The sequence below is a fragment of the Pipistrellus kuhlii genome, unplaced genomic scaffold (assembly GCF_014108245.1).
Source record: "Pipistrellus kuhlii isolate mPipKuh1 unplaced genomic scaffold, mPipKuh1.p scaffold_m20_p_8, whole genome shotgun sequence".
Taxonomy (NCBI): domain Eukaryota; kingdom Metazoa; phylum Chordata; class Mammalia; order Chiroptera; family Vespertilionidae; genus Pipistrellus; species Pipistrellus kuhlii.
Window position 1 is genome coordinate 26,228,634 of NW_023425584.1, and position 17,997 is coordinate 26,246,630.

At 37.3% G+C, this 17,997-nt stretch overlaps 1 protein-coding gene across 1 annotated transcript in view; it reads right to left on the reverse strand.

The window, feature by feature from the left end:
- Positions 1-331: 331 nt before the first annotated feature.
- UBE2D2 (ubiquitin conjugating enzyme E2 D2) overlaps positions 332-17,997 on the reverse strand; it is a 45,904-nt gene continuing 28,238 nt past the window's right edge. The window contains exons 2-7 of the mRNA XM_036424915.2: positions 16,807-16,870; positions 11,300-11,331; positions 11,143-11,220; positions 10,950-11,055; positions 4,645-4,738; positions 332-1,242 (exon numbers count right to left, since the gene is read on the reverse strand). Coding sequence (XP_036280808.1) covers positions 1,197-1,242; positions 4,645-4,738; positions 10,950-11,055; positions 11,143-11,220; positions 11,300-11,331; positions 16,807-16,870 — 420 coding nt within the window. The 3' untranslated portion in view covers positions 332-1,196. The remainder of the gene's footprint in view (positions 1,243-4,644; positions 4,739-10,949; positions 11,056-11,142; positions 11,221-11,299; positions 11,332-16,806; positions 16,871-17,997) is intronic.

A 17,997-nucleotide genomic window follows, 5' to 3' on the forward strand; every position in this document is an offset into this window, starting at 1 on the left:
TGTACCAAGGGAATGTCACAAGGTTTTGGTGAAATGCACTTGGTTTCATTAATAAAGAAAATTTCTTATTTAGTTTAACAGTCATGTTCCTGGAATACTATACATATAAATTTCATGGAAAAGCTTTTAAGCTTATGCCCTTATCTTGTTCAGTGAAATTACTTTCAAGATATCCTTTTTACTATGTAAACTGGAATTGTTTCATGATTTTGAAATACAACCAGTATAAATGAAAACCAAAAGCAGTGGACATTTAAAGAATAAGGGGAAAATCCACCATTAATTTCAGCTAGATAAAGTTCTTAAAATCAAAAAGCCTATTCACACAAAATTATATGTAATGACTGTAGTAATCAGTTTATTACACAGATTAATCATTCTTGAACGTACAAGCTCCAGAGGAGCAACTGAGTCTTTAAATATACACAAGTATTTCCATCAAATGAATTTTCACCCTTACATCCAGAAAGACCTAAGCAGTTAAAAACATAAGAAAAATAAGAGCTATTAGCTATGTATTAACTGAGAAACCACATACAAACCAAAGAATATGGAAGAGAGAAAGGAGGGCCGAAAGGACGAGGATTACAGGGTGGGGTAATGTAAGAGGTGGGAACAAAGCCCATCACACTTCATATACTAATAGCTCCAATCCAGTTAAACTTAGACCTTACAATACAGGATGTGGGTAGATTTTAATCTAGTTGGTCATAACTTTCACCTAAGATGTAGGTCCTTCAGCATAAAACGAATACAGAAACAGCTTCATGTTCTTCGCCTTGCTTTTCGTATCAGTTTTGAGTTTAAAAGGATTCCACTTAAAAAAACATCTCCTACAGGTCAGTGGGCTTTTCTTTCCCATCCAAGCACACAACATACCCACCACCCCTCAACTTGCAGTTATCCAAATTTAAGTCAATAGGAAAGCTTTTAGTCTCACACCTAGTTATGTCTGAAGAACTGGCTTGTCACATACACACTTCTCTGCTAGGAGGCAATGTTGGTACAGAAGTACAGTATTTCTATTTGTTGTTCGAAGTATGTACAACACGCAGCACTGCTGTATCAGGTAAACATGTGCACAGGGGAAGATGAGGCGTGGGCTCATAGAAAGCAGTCAAATGGAAATCAAAAGGACTTTCTCTTTGAGAGTTCCCCTATCTTTATTTGTAGAGGTTATCCAATAATTTCTTTAATTACATCGCATACTTCTGAGTCCATTCCCGAGCTATTCTGTTGTACCTGTACACACAAAGAGAAACTTAGCTTAACACAGGTGAGAAGTCAGTCAGAAGACATCATTCATTATCCCATCTTTTATCCTCTCTCGTGTTCAGAATGTATTTTAACAATTTGGTTTCTAAAATGAATAGGTCTATTGCTCCAGAACATTCTAGTACTAAAAATAAGGAGGCCAAAAGGTTCTCTAATTCTTTTATTTAAAAAGGGATGCAGGCCCATCCAGTGTTGCCCAGTGATTGAGTGTCAACCCATGAACCAGGAGATCACAGATCAATTCCCAGTCAGGGCACATGTCTGGGTTGCAAGATCCATCCCCAGTAGTGAAAGGGGGACCTCCAGGAGGCAGCAATTGATTTTTCTCTCTCCCTTCCTCTCTGAAATCAATAAAAACATATTAGCCCTAGCTGGTTTGGCTCAGTGAACAGAGCACTGGCACCATGGACTGAAGGGTCACAGTTTCAATACCAAGTCAAGGGCATATACCTTGGTTGCAGGCTAGATTCCCATCCGTGTGGGAACAACCAATTGATGTGACTCTGTCACACTGATGTTTCTCTCCCCCTCTCTTCTACTTTCTCTAAAAATCAATGGAAAAATATCCACAGATGAGGATTAACAACAAAAACGTATTTAAAAAACAATTTAAAAAAAAAAAAAAAAAAGGAAAGCAGGCAAGTTCTTCTGAACATTACAACTGCAATGGCTTAGAAAATGCCTTTTTGTTTATACCCACAATTCCAGATATTTGACAAAATGGTTCTCCAATTTAAAAAAAAAATGTATTTGAATAAATTCACAAATAGAAAAAAGCATGATCTAGTTTTATTCTGAATGTAGCCAGAAATATATGACTACAGAGACTATTCAAACCTAAGTACAGACAAAACTAAACTATCGGGTCTAGTAATAATTAATGTCGTTTTTAAACATTCGTTTAAAATCTTGCTTGGCGTTGACTTGTATTGACATAACCTTCAAACACGTGGTATCTACAGAACATGTGAAGTGCAATTAACAAGTTTTGCTTGAAAAAGTTTGTGTTTGGTTTGGTTTTTGTTGCAAAACTAGGGCTAAGAAGATGGCGGATGAAGAGCATATTCGGCACTGCATGCTTTATGAGTTCCAATTAGGAAGAAAAGCAAGTGAGGCTGCAAAAAACATCTGTAGTGCTCTTGGTCAAGATGCAGTTAGCGCCAGAAAATGCCAGCGTTGGTTTGAGAAATTTCGCGAGGGAAATTTTTCGTTAGATGACAAGAGTGGTCGAGGCCGTGTGTCCAATTTTGATCAAGAAGCTCTTCAAGCTCTTTTGGTGCAAAATCCTCAAATTACCCAACAAGAGCTTGCGACAACTTTAAATTGTTCACAGAAAACAATTTCCAATCAATTGCGTGCACTTGGCAAAGTCCAAAAGTTTGGAAAATGGGTTCCTCATGAGTTGACCGACAACAACCGTAATCAAAGAGTCACAATTTGCAGTTCGCTCCTCTCTCGTCAAAACCGTTTGCCGTTTTTAGAGCAAATTGTTACTGGAGATGAAAAATGGATGCTGTATGTTTTTTGAAAAGGCGGCCTCAATGGTTGGACAAAAATGAGGCTCCGCAGCCCACGCCAAAACCTGACTTGCATGCGAAAAAAGTGATGTTGTGTGTTTGGTGGAATTTTAAAGGAATTCTTCATTATGAACTTTTACCATCTAACCAAACCATTACAAGTGCAGTGTATAGTGCCCAATTGGAAAGGTTAGCCCAAGCTTTAAGAGAAAAAGAACCCGCGCTGATTAATCGGAAGGGTGTAATTCTTCACCACGATAACGCACGACCGCATACTGCAAGAATCACTGCTGAAAAACTGCGCCAGTTGGAATGGGAAGTTCTCCCTCAACCTGCATATTCTCCTGATATTGCCCCTTCCGATTACCATTTGTTTCGTTCTTTGCAAAACTTTCTTCTTGGAAAAAAATTTAATAATGAAGAATGCCTCAAAAATGCATTGACCGAATTTTTTGCATCAAAATCACAAGAATTTTACAACAGAGGGATTAAAATGCTTCCTGAGTGTTGGGCACAAGTAGTAGAAAACAACGGCAACTATATTGTTGATTAAATTTTGTTGTATTGTTTAAATAAATTCGATTTAAAAAAAGTATTAGAAAACGACATTAATTATTACTAGACCTAATAATAACCAACTGCTGTTACAATCCCCCAATGCTCCACTTAAAAATATGTCATCTAGCCTTGGTTGGTGTGGCTCGGTTGGGTGGAGTGCCGTCTCATACACCAAAAGGCTTCGGTTTCAGTCCACAACTGGGGGGGTGGAGGGGATAGTACAAGAGGCAGCCAATTTATGTTTTTCTTTCTCTTTCTTTCTCTCTCCCCCCCCACCCCCACTTTCTCTGCCTTCTTTTAAAAATAAACAAAACAAATTCCTGGGTGAAGATCAAGAAAACACACACACACACACACACACACACACACAAAAATTATATCTATATGCCTATCTTACCCAGTAGAATTTAAATAATTCTTTATATTTTAACTTCAGAAAATTATCCACTTTTCCCCACCTATTTCCTCCTATTTTAATGAATATACCCCCCAAAAAGATCAGAATACTTTTAGTTACTATTTCTTTGGATATCCTGACCCTTGTTAACAGTTTATAGTACAATTCCAAAATATGTTAATTCTACATTAGGTTTTATTTTTTTTTAAGGAAATTTTGGGTTTTCATGTCTGGTGGTATTTATTTTCTTTCTTTTTAAAATTATACCAAATGGTAGAAAAACAATTTTCTTTCCCCATTAATTTCCAAATAGCTAAGAAAATTGGGCTCTTGATGCAAAATGAGTTATATATCAAAAGCCAAGAAGACATAAAACTGTTGAAAATATAATGCAGAAAAGTTTCTCTAGGCCAGCAGTCACCAACCTCATGGTGGTTTAAGGAAACCTTTGGAGCAGCGGTCACAGGTCACCACTGGTGGTCTGTGAAACAGGAAAGGTTGGTGACCACTGTTTTAGACAGTAGGAGTCATATGAAATAATTAAGAGATAATACCAGCTCTGGCTGGGAAGCTCAGTTGGTTAGAGCATCGGCCTGATACAGCAAGGGTGTGGATTCCATCCCTGGTCAGGGCAAATACAAAAACCAACCAATGAGTGCATTAATAATAAGCAAAACAACAAATTAATGTTTCTCTCTCTCAAATCAATAAAAAGTATCAGTGTCACCTACATATAATGGTATCAATGCAAATACTCCTCTTTTCTATCCCCAGGTGAGTGTATTAGGATTTCATTTTCAATATCTGATCTATACCCAGCCCTTAGTTAAGGAAGATTTGAGTCCCAAACATCTCTACCCTACCACAGGTACTTTTCTGTATGGTGGCCATACTTACTTTTCTCTATCTGTTTTGTAGATCCGAGCAATCTCAGGCACTAAAGGATCATCTGGATTAGGATCACACAACAGAGAACAGATGGACAAGAGTACTAGAATGAAGAAAACATATAAATTAGTAAGAATAAAAGCAAAGAATTCAAAGAAACATGAGGTGCCAACACATGAGAAAATTCTAAGAATTTATTTATATTGCTGTGCCTAGCAGCTTTGTTAAGCTCTACTTCTAACTTTATAGTTACAGTAATCAACAAAGATTATAAGATTTCTCTATGCTTAAATCCCTAAGGAAATTAACCCAGGCTGGTGAAGTGACTTGCCCAATGTCCCATTAGTTAGTAATTATAGTGAAATTAGAATCCAGGTCTTCCAAATCCCGGACCAATGACACTTTTTCAGAGCTCATAAACTTTAATCTTTTAGAAACCCATGTTCAGGAATAAATGGCTTTCAAAATTCCAAAGACAACCACACTAATGAATGTTCTTAGTCAGAAACCACCAACATGAAATCCAACAATCACTGCTTTCTCAATGGCAGATATTACATTCAGATGCAATGGATCTGTGTCATTCTCAGTTGAAAACAATTTAATCCAAGAACATAAAGGTTAGTATTTGCCCCCAAATGGGGCTAGCCATACTTATTACAAAGGGTACAATACACTTCTACTAAAGTCTCAAATTCTTTACAGTGACGATTTAGAATCTCATCTAAGCAGAAAATCTCAATAGCACAATTTCCTCGGTTAAATTCTTTGTTAATTTATGTACTTATTATTGAATGTAAAAAGAAAGCCAAGACCACTAATTACATAAAATACAGTGGCTTCTGGTATACTGAAATAAATCCCAATCCTTCTATTCTGAGACTAATAGAACTCAGCTTTAATGTTTGGTAGCAAGCGATAATAATTCTGATCTCACTTTACTCCCAAAACATCAATTTAGCAGGAAAGGATTTATTCATTTTCCTATCAAGTCTATTTTGTAGAGATCAAGGGCTTCTGAGAGGTAAAGAAAAAGTTTACATGCCCTTTATCATTCAGTTTAACAAAAAAAGCTATTTCCTTGCCTTAAGAATATATGGAAAATAAAAAACATCAGGGAAGATGTTTTCTGACTCTTCATTCCTGTTGCCCACAATTCTGGCAGATGGCATTCCCAAAACATCTTCTCTTCCCATTGTCAGGTATATCACCTGATGCCCTCTTCAAGCACAGAACATCCTAACAGCAATTAGGAAAGATTTCATGTATTTCCTGGAAATGACAACAGGGAGTTATAGATTTTTGAATGTTCATGAAATTACTGACTATAAAAAGAAGAAACTTGTCCAGCCTATCAAACTGGGAAGAGTTCAACTGATTCTTCACCTAAAATTAGACATACTACCAAAACAGTATCAGTTACCAATTTTATTTTTTTTATTAATATATTTTTCATTGATTTCAGTGAGGAAGGGAGAGGGAGAGATAGAAATCAATGAGAATCATTGATCAGCTGTCTCCTTAACACCCCTGACTGGGGATTGAGCCCACAACTGGGGCATGTGCCCTTGACCGGAATCGAACCTGGGACTCTTCAGTTCATAGGCTGATGCTCTACCCACTGAGCAAAACCTGCTAGGGCTAAATTTTTCTTTATTTACAATTCTGATTATTTCAATAAGGCTACTTTTAAAAGATACATTTTAAAGAAATAACTTGTCTTACTTTCTTTCCAGGAAAGGAAGCTGGAGTGGTGGTTATCTGGACCTGGTAAAAGGATTCTTAGTATACTACTTAGTTCCTTTAATTCACAGAAAATTGATTTTGCCTTATAATCCAATTTGTTAAACTGAATGCCTTATATACCTTCTTTCGCTGTAAAGAAACTAACTCCTATTTCTATTACAACCTGTATAAACTTTTCACTGAAATAACTAATTTTTCACCTATGTATACATCTTCATCTGCATATATTCATTTTCATTAGTGTCATAACCCAGTCACTTCCAATTCTAAAAACATATAACAAAGAGGCTTTATGGCACATTTATCTAAGTTTTCAATATATTCAGATATCTAACATATATAGTCAGAGTAGAGAGAAATTCGAGTCAAAATTATGGCCCTTGAAAGCAGATTATATTAAAGGGAAAATTGCCCTGACTGATATTGCTCAGTGGTGAGCGCGTTGGCCTGAGCACTGAAGGATTGTAGGTTTGATTCCCTATCAAGTGCACACACTTGGTTTACATTAATCTGTCTTGATATCTCTCTCTGTCCTTTCTCCCCTCCTCTCCCTCACTCTCTTCCACTAAAAATCAATGAAAAAATAAAATCCTATGGTGAGGATTAACAAAGAAAGAAAGGAAAAGAAGAAAATAATTATTTACAACAGGACTCAGGTCTTTCACAGAATTGCTTGCTTATACATTCCATTTACAAAAAGGAATCATTAAAACATTAAACCTAGACACCCTGATATAATCAAATTCACTAAAATAGCACTGCAATGATTTTAAACGATAGCTACCCAAATAGAAGGAACATTAAGTCAAATAAAACTAGCAGCCCCTTATGATTGAGAGTAACTGAAAAATCAACACTAGGCACAGAAGAGGAAGGAAAAAAAAATCTGTGGTAACAATTTCAGCTATATAGACCTTCCAACCCCCCTCCCCCCGCCACACACACTATTCTACCTCTCTTGGTCCCGTAATTTTACTAAATTTATTTCTCTACTGCTAACTGCTACTTTGTGCAGGAAGAGCAAGCAGGCCAGGAAGTCACAAGAAAAGTATATGAACACTTTCACAAGCAGCCCATGACTTACAAAGGGCCTACAAAAAGAAAAGAGGCTACTTATCTGATAAACTATATTACAATCTTTTAAAACGTGGTCCTCTAGTTCTTTGTTTTTGATTTTTGCCTAGAACTCTCCCCCCCACAATTTTAATTTAATGCCCCAGAGTTCTTGTTTCCTTTAAAAAAATTAATGTCAGAATATACAAGTTTTATAATAATTATAACATGACAAATATACACTTTGTACAATAATACCTTTATCCCAGTTATGTGAGTGCTTATAAGGAATCAGATAACTGTGCATTTTTGCTTTTTCAATCTTCATAACAACAATGAAATAGTAATTATCATTCCTATTCTCTACATGAAAGAAAGAAAACAAGCTTATTTGTCTAAAGTCTTATTCAATAAGAGGTGAAGCTGATATCTGAATATGGGTAGTTAGAACCAGAATGAATCTATGTTCTTTAACATGAAACTATGCTGCCTCTGTCTAAATGTGTACATTAAATAAATGATAAACTATAAGATGGAAAATAAAAATATTTTTATACACCAAATTTCAGCACCCAAATACCCAAACTGTTTCTTTGTACCTATTTTAACATACTTTTCTATATAACTTAAATTAGTGTAAATTAATCTTATCTTTTTTTTTTTTTTTTCAAGCACAGCATTTCCCCATTTTCACAATATCTGTAAGGATCAATTTTCTTTTATTTTTAAATATATATATATTTTTATAGAGAGGAAGGGATAGGGATAGAGAGCCAGAAACATCAATGAGATAGAAACATCAACCAGCTACCTCCTGCAAACTCCCTACTGAGTATGTATTGTACTTGCAACCAAGGTACATGCCCTTAACTGGAATCAAACCTGGGACCCTTCAGTGAGCCAAAATGGTTTCAGCCAATCCTCTTTTAAATGCATGTGTTAGAACTTATTTATTTCTTCCTCTATGGTTGGGCCTGTAAATAATTCCTAATTTTCAGAAATAAATAACACTGCCACAAATGTACTTGCACACAATGTTTTATTATTTTTTATTATTGGGGTTGTTTTCTTATTACAAATGAATAAAACCAGAATTACTGGGTCAAAGAGTATTAATTATTAAGTCTAATCTCTTAATACATCCTGGGCTATACAAACCTATACTTCTATAGTATATGAATACTCATTGTAATGTACCTTATCAGCATTTAGTTTTCTTTTTGAAAGATCTTTGTTAATTAAAAAGGTGAATAATGGGGACTATAAATTTCTTTATTTTGTCCCTTTCTGTCCTCTCATCCACTGGAATCTACGTTTTTTTTCTCTTACTGATTTATATGTTATTTGTATTATAAACATATTAGCCCGTTATCTTATTTACTACAGGCCCAGTGCATGAATTTGTGCAACAGTAGGGTCCCTCAGCCTGGCCTGCGGGATCGGATCAGGCTGAAACCGGCTCTCTCACATCCCCCAAGGGGTTCCAGATTGTGATAGGGTGCAGGCCAGGCCTTGGGACCTCACTGGTGCATAATTAGGATTGGAGAGGGACAAAGGAGATTGGCCAGCTGGGGAAGGACCATGGGAGGACTCTAGGGCGTAGCCAGCCTGTCTTGCTGTCCTGATTGGCCAGACTCCAGCAGCAAGCTAACTACCGATTGGAGAGTCTGCCTCTGGTGGTCAGTGCATGTCATAGCGACTGGTCAACTGTCTGCCCCCTGGTGGTTAGAGCACATCATAGTGAGTAGCCTTAGCATATCATTAGCATATTATGCTTTGATTGGCTGAATGGATGACCAGATGACTGGATACTCAGCATATTAGGCTTTTATTATATAGGATGGTGCTGGAAGCCAGTTCCAGCATGTGATAATTGCAAGAGTTTCATCAAAAGGTTGATGGAACTTGGGGACTCAACAAGGGCTGAGTCACATATGGTATCACATGTTGGGAATAGGTGAAGGCATTTCCCCCTGACCTGAATAGGATCATTATTTGCTGCCAGGGCATCTTAATCTACATGTTATTGCCTCCTGTTGGCCAAACACCTGAACAGCAGTAGACTATTCCCCATTCTGACAATGCTTCTGTACAGAAACCCTACCCTTCCACTTTGCCTTAGGACAGTTTGTGTTAATAAAAAGCAAGGGATCCTGAGACAAGGAGAAGTTAGCTCCTTTAGTTGAAGCTCCTCTGAACCCCAATGCCTTTCAAAATTATCTTTCGTCTCTGGACTCTTACTTCAGTTACACACAGCTTTTCTCCAGGTTACTGAACCCTTCTTAATGATGAAACAAGAACCCCGGCAGGATGGCCTATGGCTTATATTTGTATTTTGACAACTTTAATCCACTTGTGATTTCATTTAGGTATGATATTGAAAGGTGGCACAATTTCAAATCAACACAATAGATAAAGTTTATTAATTACCCAATCATCTCACTGACATTAAAAAAAAAAAAATCCTGGGGCTGGGTAAAAAAGGCTTAAGAACTAAAAATTTGTAGTCATAAAACAGTTCCAGGAGTATAAAGTACAGCATGGGGAATATAGTTAACAATCCTAATATATAAAGAGCCAGGGTCCGTAACGTCCAAAACGACCGAATGGACAACTGAATGCCAGGCTGCACATGCAGCAGGCTTGGGTGGGTGGGGACTGGTGAGCGGGATGAACTGCTGACCTCTCGGTCCCTCCTGGGTCGCGGGCACTGTGGTGGCTCAGCACTGACTGCCGCTGCCATCACTCCATGAACGCCCCACAGAGGGAGGCTCAGGCCACCTGCCAGGGGGCTCTGCAATTGTCCCAAAGAGGGAGGCCTAGGCTACCCAGCTGGCAGTGGTGGGCGGGGCCTCCCTCTGCAGGGTGATCAATCAAGGGGCTCCCGGACTGTGAGAGGGTGTAGGCCAGGCTGAAGAACCCCCAACCCCCGAGTGCACGAATTTTGTGCACCAGGCCTCTAGTATTGTAATAACCATGTATGGTGCGCCAGGTGAGTACTTGAAATATCCAGGAAGACCACTTTGTAAAGTATACGATTACCTAACCACTGTGCTATACACCTGAAACTGATACAAAATAATACTGAATGTAAACTGTAACTGAAAAATAAGATGTTATAATATGGAAAAAAAATCCCCAATCTACTCATGCAATTAATGTCTTATTTAGAAGAACTACTGGACCTTTCATTACAAAATTAGTAACTAACTTTCTCTATACATTTTCAAACACACAGGCAACTATACACCAAAGATTGTTAAGATGCTCAAATAAAAATTTATTTTCCAACCTATAGTATTTAGAATAGCAAAATGGACAGAGTAGTCACAATCACAAAGAAATAATAAATATACTTGAAAATCCAATGCTCTCCATGCGTCTCAAGATCTATTATTTTAAAATAAGGGGAATTACTACATCCTGTTACAATAAGTATAAGTAATACTTAAAAAAAAAAAAAAAACTTTTAAAACACATTGCTTTATGTTGATATTGAATATCTATTCCATTACCTTTTGAAATAGTTAGTGCTGGAGACCACTGTGACCGCAGAATATCAAGACAAATGCTGCCATTACTGTTAATATTTGGATGATAAATTCTTGTTGTAAATGCAACCTATAGAAAAAAAGAAAAACATTTTTGTAAACTGGTTTATTAATATCATATGAAACACATTAAAAGCAATTAACATATCCCAATTACCTTAGGTGGTTTGAAGGGATAATCTGTTGGGAAATGAATTGTCAAGAAAAATACTCCACCCTGATAGGGACTGTCATTCTGTTGATAACAAGAAAAGTGGGATTAAAATGAATGAATTACATAAACTATTTATTCTAAAATTAATGTGAATACTTACTGGCCCCATTATTGTAGCTTGCCAATGGAACACTGGAAAAGAACAACAATAAAATTACCACGAAGCAATATCTGCACTGTACCTACATCATAATCTGTTCATTTATAAGCAATATGATGAGTCTTGGGCTGGATGAGGAATCTAAATAAAATTTTTGAGCCTGAAGTGAGAAAAAGGACTAGCATGGTCTAGCCCACTGATAAGATGCTCAATGAAAAAGTATTTGGGCTGAAACATGAAAATTCATGTCAAGGAGACAGAACTCTTTGACAAGCTTCAAAGTTCCACTTTTAAACAGATATTTCCTCACCTCAAAGGGTAAAAAAGAGCCAAAAAATTCAATTCTTTGATGTGTTACATCATTTCCCCAACACAAATATATATAATTTACTCTGAAGTAGATAATACTCAAATTAAGAAAGAATAGTTTTTACAAATGAGAAACGATTTCTAAAAGCTCTCTGTGTAGATCCTTAGAATTATTGGTTTCACAATTTAAAAAAAATTAGCTGAAAGCTTCAAGCTTAATTATAAGTTCCAAGGAAAAGCCAAAGAAATTATAAAGTTGCATAATAATGACATATTCTCTTCAGACAGCAAAAAATGACGCTTGTTCCATTTCAAAGGTGGTGTAACTAAGTACAGTATAGAACCCCAAAAGCCAGAATTTTCACTTACAAGCAAGCTACTAAGCACCTAACATTCATACTAAGATCTTGGCAAACTAAGAGATGTTATCACTGAGATTACATGTGAATAACCCAAACCAGGTAGGTTGTCACAAGTAGGAAATGTGAACGCTAAGAAGTCATATGAAAATCCTCTGGAATGTCAACCCATATCCTCTACCTCTGCATATGAAACTATGACTATGATTTTTTTGCTCCTCACTGAGGCCTGAACCCACAAATAGTATCCTGTTTATTATGAAAAAAAATGAAGGACAGGTATTGCTGAGGCTTCCCTTCTTAGAATACCCATTTTCTGCCAATCAACTTTAAAAAATATATATATTTTAATTGATTTGTTTTTTGCGGAGAGGAAGGGAGGGGGATAATTAGAAACATCAATGAGAGAAATATTGTTTAGCTGCCTCCTGCACACTCCCTACTGGGGATGTGCCCGCAACCAAGGTACATGCCCTTGACTAGAATTGAACCTAGGACCCTTCAGTCCACAGGCCGACGCTTTATCCACTGAGCCAAACCAGTTAGGGCTGCCAATCAACTTTTAAAAAAATATGGTTTTATTGATTTTTAGAGAGGGAAGGAGAAAGATGGTTAACATTGATGGCTGCCTCCTGCACACCCCCTACTGGGGATCATTCCTTTTGTGGCTGAGTAATATTCCATTGTATATATATATACACCACCTTTTGTTTATCCCTTCATCAGTTGTTGGATATTTGTGATGTTCACATTTTTTGGCAATTATAAATAATGCTTCTATGAACATTTACGTACAAGTTTTTGTGTGAACATATGTTTTCATTTCTCTTGGATATATGCCTAAGGAGTGAACTCACTGGGTCACATATGGGTTAACTTTTTGAGGACTTGCCAGACTGTTTTCCAAATTGGCTGTACCATTTTTGTGTTCTGATCAGCAATGTATGAAGGTTCCAATTTCTCCATCTGCTCATCAACACTTGGTATTACAGTGGAACCTAATTTCTTGAACTTAATTTATTCCGGAAGGCCATTCAAAACCCAAATCAGTTTTCCCCATTAGAAAGAATGTAAATTGAATTAAGCCATTCCAGACCCCCAAATGATTACCAATTTTAGCCTTTCTTATATACAGTATTTACTGTTTAACCTATAAACACTTTAAAAACAAAAAGAACATGAAATGTAAGTGAAAATTAACAAAAAGGAAATGAACCTTAAAAATTGAAAATTTAACTATTATTATAAGCAGCGACAAAAGCAAAAAAATATGAGAACATTCACAGCGCAATATATTGAAATTTTAATGGTAAACTGACTCATAATCATGCATTCTCTGTCTGTCACCTGAGAGGTGCGTGACTGATCATACAGGTATCAGCAACAGGAAAGGGTTGTCAATTGAGAAGTGAATTGAGATGGCAGATGCTCAAGAAACAAAGTTCCACTGTATTTCTTTTTTAAAAAATATATATTTTATTTATTTTTTATAGAGATGAAGGGAGAGGGATAGAGAGCTAGAAACATCGATGAGAGAGAAACATCGACCAGCTGCCTCCTGCACAACCCCTACTGGGTATGTGCCCGCAACCAAGATACATGCCCTTGACCGGAATCGAACTGGGACACTTCAGTCCGCAGGCTGATGCTCTATCCACTGAGTCAAATCGGTTTCGGCTGTATTTGTCTTTTTTATTCTAGCTGTCCTAGTGGGTATAAAGTGAAATCTGCCATTTCCTTAATGACTAATGATACTGAGCATCTCTCCATGTGCTTATTGGCCACTTGTGTATTTTCTTTGGAGAAATGTCTATTCAGATCCTTTACCCATTTTAAAACTGGGTTGTTTGTATTGTTGAATTTTAGTTTTTATAAATGTATTTTGGATAAATGTGACTTATCATAAATTATGACCTGCAAAATTTTTCTCCCAAACTGTGTCTTTTTGCTTTCTTAAAGCACCTAGATTTTAAATTTTGATGAATTCTAATTTCTCTCTCTCTTTTTTTTTCTTTTATTACTTATACTTTGGGAGAGTTTTATTTAACTCTCTGAGGTAACAAGTTTTCTATCTGAGAAATAAATGTGGTAGCATTAACTAGTTTGGAAGCAAAGGAAAATTACTTAAGCACACTGAAGAGAATTTAAAAAAATGAAATTTAATCCCCAGACCTTAAATACTTTCAAGTAAAGATTAGCTATTCTCAACTTTGAGGAATTTGTCTGAAGTAAAACCACTTTTGAAAGAGCAAACAAATGCAGGTACACTATATAATAATGTGGAATGACAACTAGAATCATGAAACTTAAATATGAGATTACCCTGGGAACCTCTATGAATCTTGCACTAGATTTTTCTCTAAAATAGTTCACAACTTCTAACTCCACTCATCCAAACTATTATTGTGAAGCTTAAATGAGATAACATTTTTTTAAGTATTTGGCCTATCCTGTTTAGTATCAAATACTATAGTTACTAATACTGGACAGGTCTAAATATAATATTGCAAATGAGATTTTTCATCACATGCACTTGGTCTCATACTTTACTTGAGGCCTGGTATATGAATTCATGCACCACTGGGGGACCCTTGGCCTGGCCTGTGGGATCAGGCTGAAACCAGCTCCCCGACATCTCCCAAGGGGTCCTGGATTGTGATAGGATGCAGGCCAGGCCCTGGGTCCCCACTGGTGCACAATCGGGGCCAGGGAGGGATGCAGGAGATTGGCCATCCAGGGAGGGACCATGGGAGGGCTCCAGGGTGTGTCTGGCCCATCTCACTCAGTCCCAATCAGCTGGACCCCAGCAGCAAGCTAACCTACCATTTGGAGCATCTGCCCCCTGGTGGTCAGTGAATGTCATAGCAAGCAGTTGAGTGGCCTTAGCATATCATTAGCATATTGTACTTTGATTGATTAAACGAACAACCAGACCCTTAACATATTAGGCTTTTATTATATAGGATAATATCTATCTTTTATCTGTAAAGCAATTCTTATAATAGGACCTCACTTTGATTCTTATGGATTTAGCAAACTAAAAACACCATTTCTTTTTAGTATGTTTTTAATAATTTTTAGAGAGAGGAAAGGAGAGGGAGAGGAAAATATCTATTAGCTGCTTCCTAAACAGCCCCTAGTGGGGATTGAGCCTGCAACCTGGGCATGTGCCCTGACATCAAACAGAACCAGTGACCTCATGGTATATCAGAGGATGGCTCAACGGAGTCACACCAGCAAGAGCTATAAACACCATTCTTAAGAAATATCAGGAAAAAGTAGGTTTTAAACAAGATAATATATAACTTCATGTTTACTTGTCTTAATCTATACACTTTTCTTAAATGTTTCTAAGTATGCTCATTTTTTCTATTTGCTAAATATTTCATTTTTTGGTGAGTTTTGTGTAAAAAAGTGAGTCTTATTCACTTATCTTCCCTTTTATAAAGGCTAGATGATGGTATAGCCAGATAATGGTATATGGGGGGAAAGCTACGTTGAGACAAAGTAGAATGAAAATTATTATCCAACATATATGGTAAGATTAAATAAATTATTTTATTTATTTTTATATATTTTATTGATTTTTTACAGAGAAGGAGAGGGATAGAGAGTTAGAAACATCGATGAGAGAGAGACATCGATCAGCTGCCTCCTGCACACCTGCTACTGGGGATGTGCCTGCAACCACGGTACATGCCCTTGACTGGAATCGAACCTGGGACCTTTCAGTCCGCAGGCTGACGCTCTATCCACTGAGCCAAACCAGTCTCGGCTAATAAATTATTTTAGACAGGATTAAACAGATATATTGAACATTAAAAATAAGCAAACTGGCTGAAACAGGTTTGGCTCAGTCCCCAGTGGGGGGTGTTCAAGAGGCAGCTGATCGATGTCTCTCTCTTATCGATGTTTCTAACTATCCCCCTCTCTTCCTCTCTGTAAAAAAATCAATAAAATATATTAAAAAAAAAAAAAAAAAAAAAAAAAGCAAACTGGCTCTGGCCAGTATGCTTAATGATTAGAGCGTCAGCCCATGGATCTTATGATTGATGGTTTGATTCCCAGTAAAGGGCATGTACCTTAGTTGTGGACTCGATCACTGGTGCAAACAGGAGGCAACCACTGATATCTCTTTCTCCCCCCCCCCCCCCCCACTTCACCTCCCTTCCCTTCTCTCTCTAAAAATCAATGAGAAAAAAAATCATCGGGTGAGAATTAAACAAATTTAACAACTAAGCAGATTGTACCCATATTCACAAGTATGAGCCAGCAGAAAGACAGACACATGCATATACACAATCATCCTTAGTATTATCTTATTAAAGAGCAATACCTAGTTATACTAATATTACCCAGATGGAGTGATTCAGGTGATTGAGCATCATCCTGTGCACAGAAGGGTTGCTGGTCTGATTCCTTGTCAGGCCACATACCTGGGTTGCCAATTTTCATTGTCAATTAGGGCACAGTTGGGGCACAAATATAAGGCAACTGGTCACTGTTTCTCTCTCTCCCTTCCTCTCTATGCATATTCTCAGATGAAGATTAAAAGGGGAAAAAAATAATCAGATGGGGTGAAAGATAGATGGAAGGGGTCAGAATAATTACACAATGTCTGGCAAAAGAGGTTCCAAATGTAATGAACAATACAGAAGATGATGGGATATACACAGAACTGCATCTATCATGGACAAGTAAGGGTAAACACTACCTCTTTCTTAAAGCAAAATTACCCTTCACCCAAAATAACCTTAGGAGAGGTAATCCATCAGTTCTCAAGTTCCCAGAGGCAAGTTATTATACTCTTTTACTCCATCATTCCTTTTAAATACTTACTATCATCTCCAACAGGACCTGCTGAACACTGTGCTGGGGGGTCCCGTGCCAGGTCATTCAATTCCTTAAGAAAGGAGAAAGAAGAAATGTATTCAACATAAATCTAACTGTTACCCATTAATACAATGTTTCACTATCACAGTATTCTCTGTACCACCAGTAAAGCTCTGTTGGGAACACTCCTTCAGAGCCAGAGAGAGGTGGGTAGCTTAAAGTATTTTAGATTCTTAAGTACAAATGTATGTTTTAAGTAGTGGATCATTTTTACTTACAGTTCAGTAAGCAAATATAAGTTAACATGATTATGTGACTAGAGTCACAAAACTATAAAGTTACACTTAAAGCTCTTGAAATCATTAATATTCCAAATTATATGAGACCATCTAACAAGATATCTACCACCAGGGTTCCAAAGGTAGTAGAAGAAAACTTTTAAAAGGATACATTAAAAACGCTGACTGAAGTAATAAGACCTGCAATAAAGTTTTATAATCAGAGATGGTCTATCAATGCTAGCTTCTTAGCTATCTATATACATAACAGGCTAATATGCTAAATGTCCCTCCGACCAACCGACTGGTCATTATGATGTGCACTGACCACCAAATGCTTAACGCAGGAGCTGCCGTGACACCCACTGGCCATTTACAAAGAATCAGCACCACAGACCTGGCACACTGACAAAGCCACACCCGGCTTCTCCCAAGTGGGACACAGGCCCCGCTACCACCCCGGAGCAATGCCCCATCACATCACAGCCAACACTGCCAAGACAGACCCCATGGCACAAAATGTGGCCCACAGCCCAACCCAGCCTAGAAAAGGTGGCTTTGGTCCCTGGGTAATGATGTCATGTAGCATCACCTGGCTTTCTCTCCCTAGCAACTAGTCTCCTTGAAGATTCTTCAGACCAGGAACATGACTAGCTTTGTAGCTAGGTGAAACATTTTACACTTTAACCAAATGTCTGTGAAGTGTTTTCACATGCCTCATCTTATTTGATCCTCACAGAAGTCCTGGAGTAGGTAGATAGGAGGCTCAGTAGAATCCTATTTTCTTTTCATTAGCCAGAAAACGGAGATTTAGAAATTTTAGAAACTTGACCTGACTGAAAAGAAGAAATGGTGGAACTTGAAAATAACTTCAGGTTTTCTCACTGCACAGAATATAGTTAAACATTGCTACAAATAT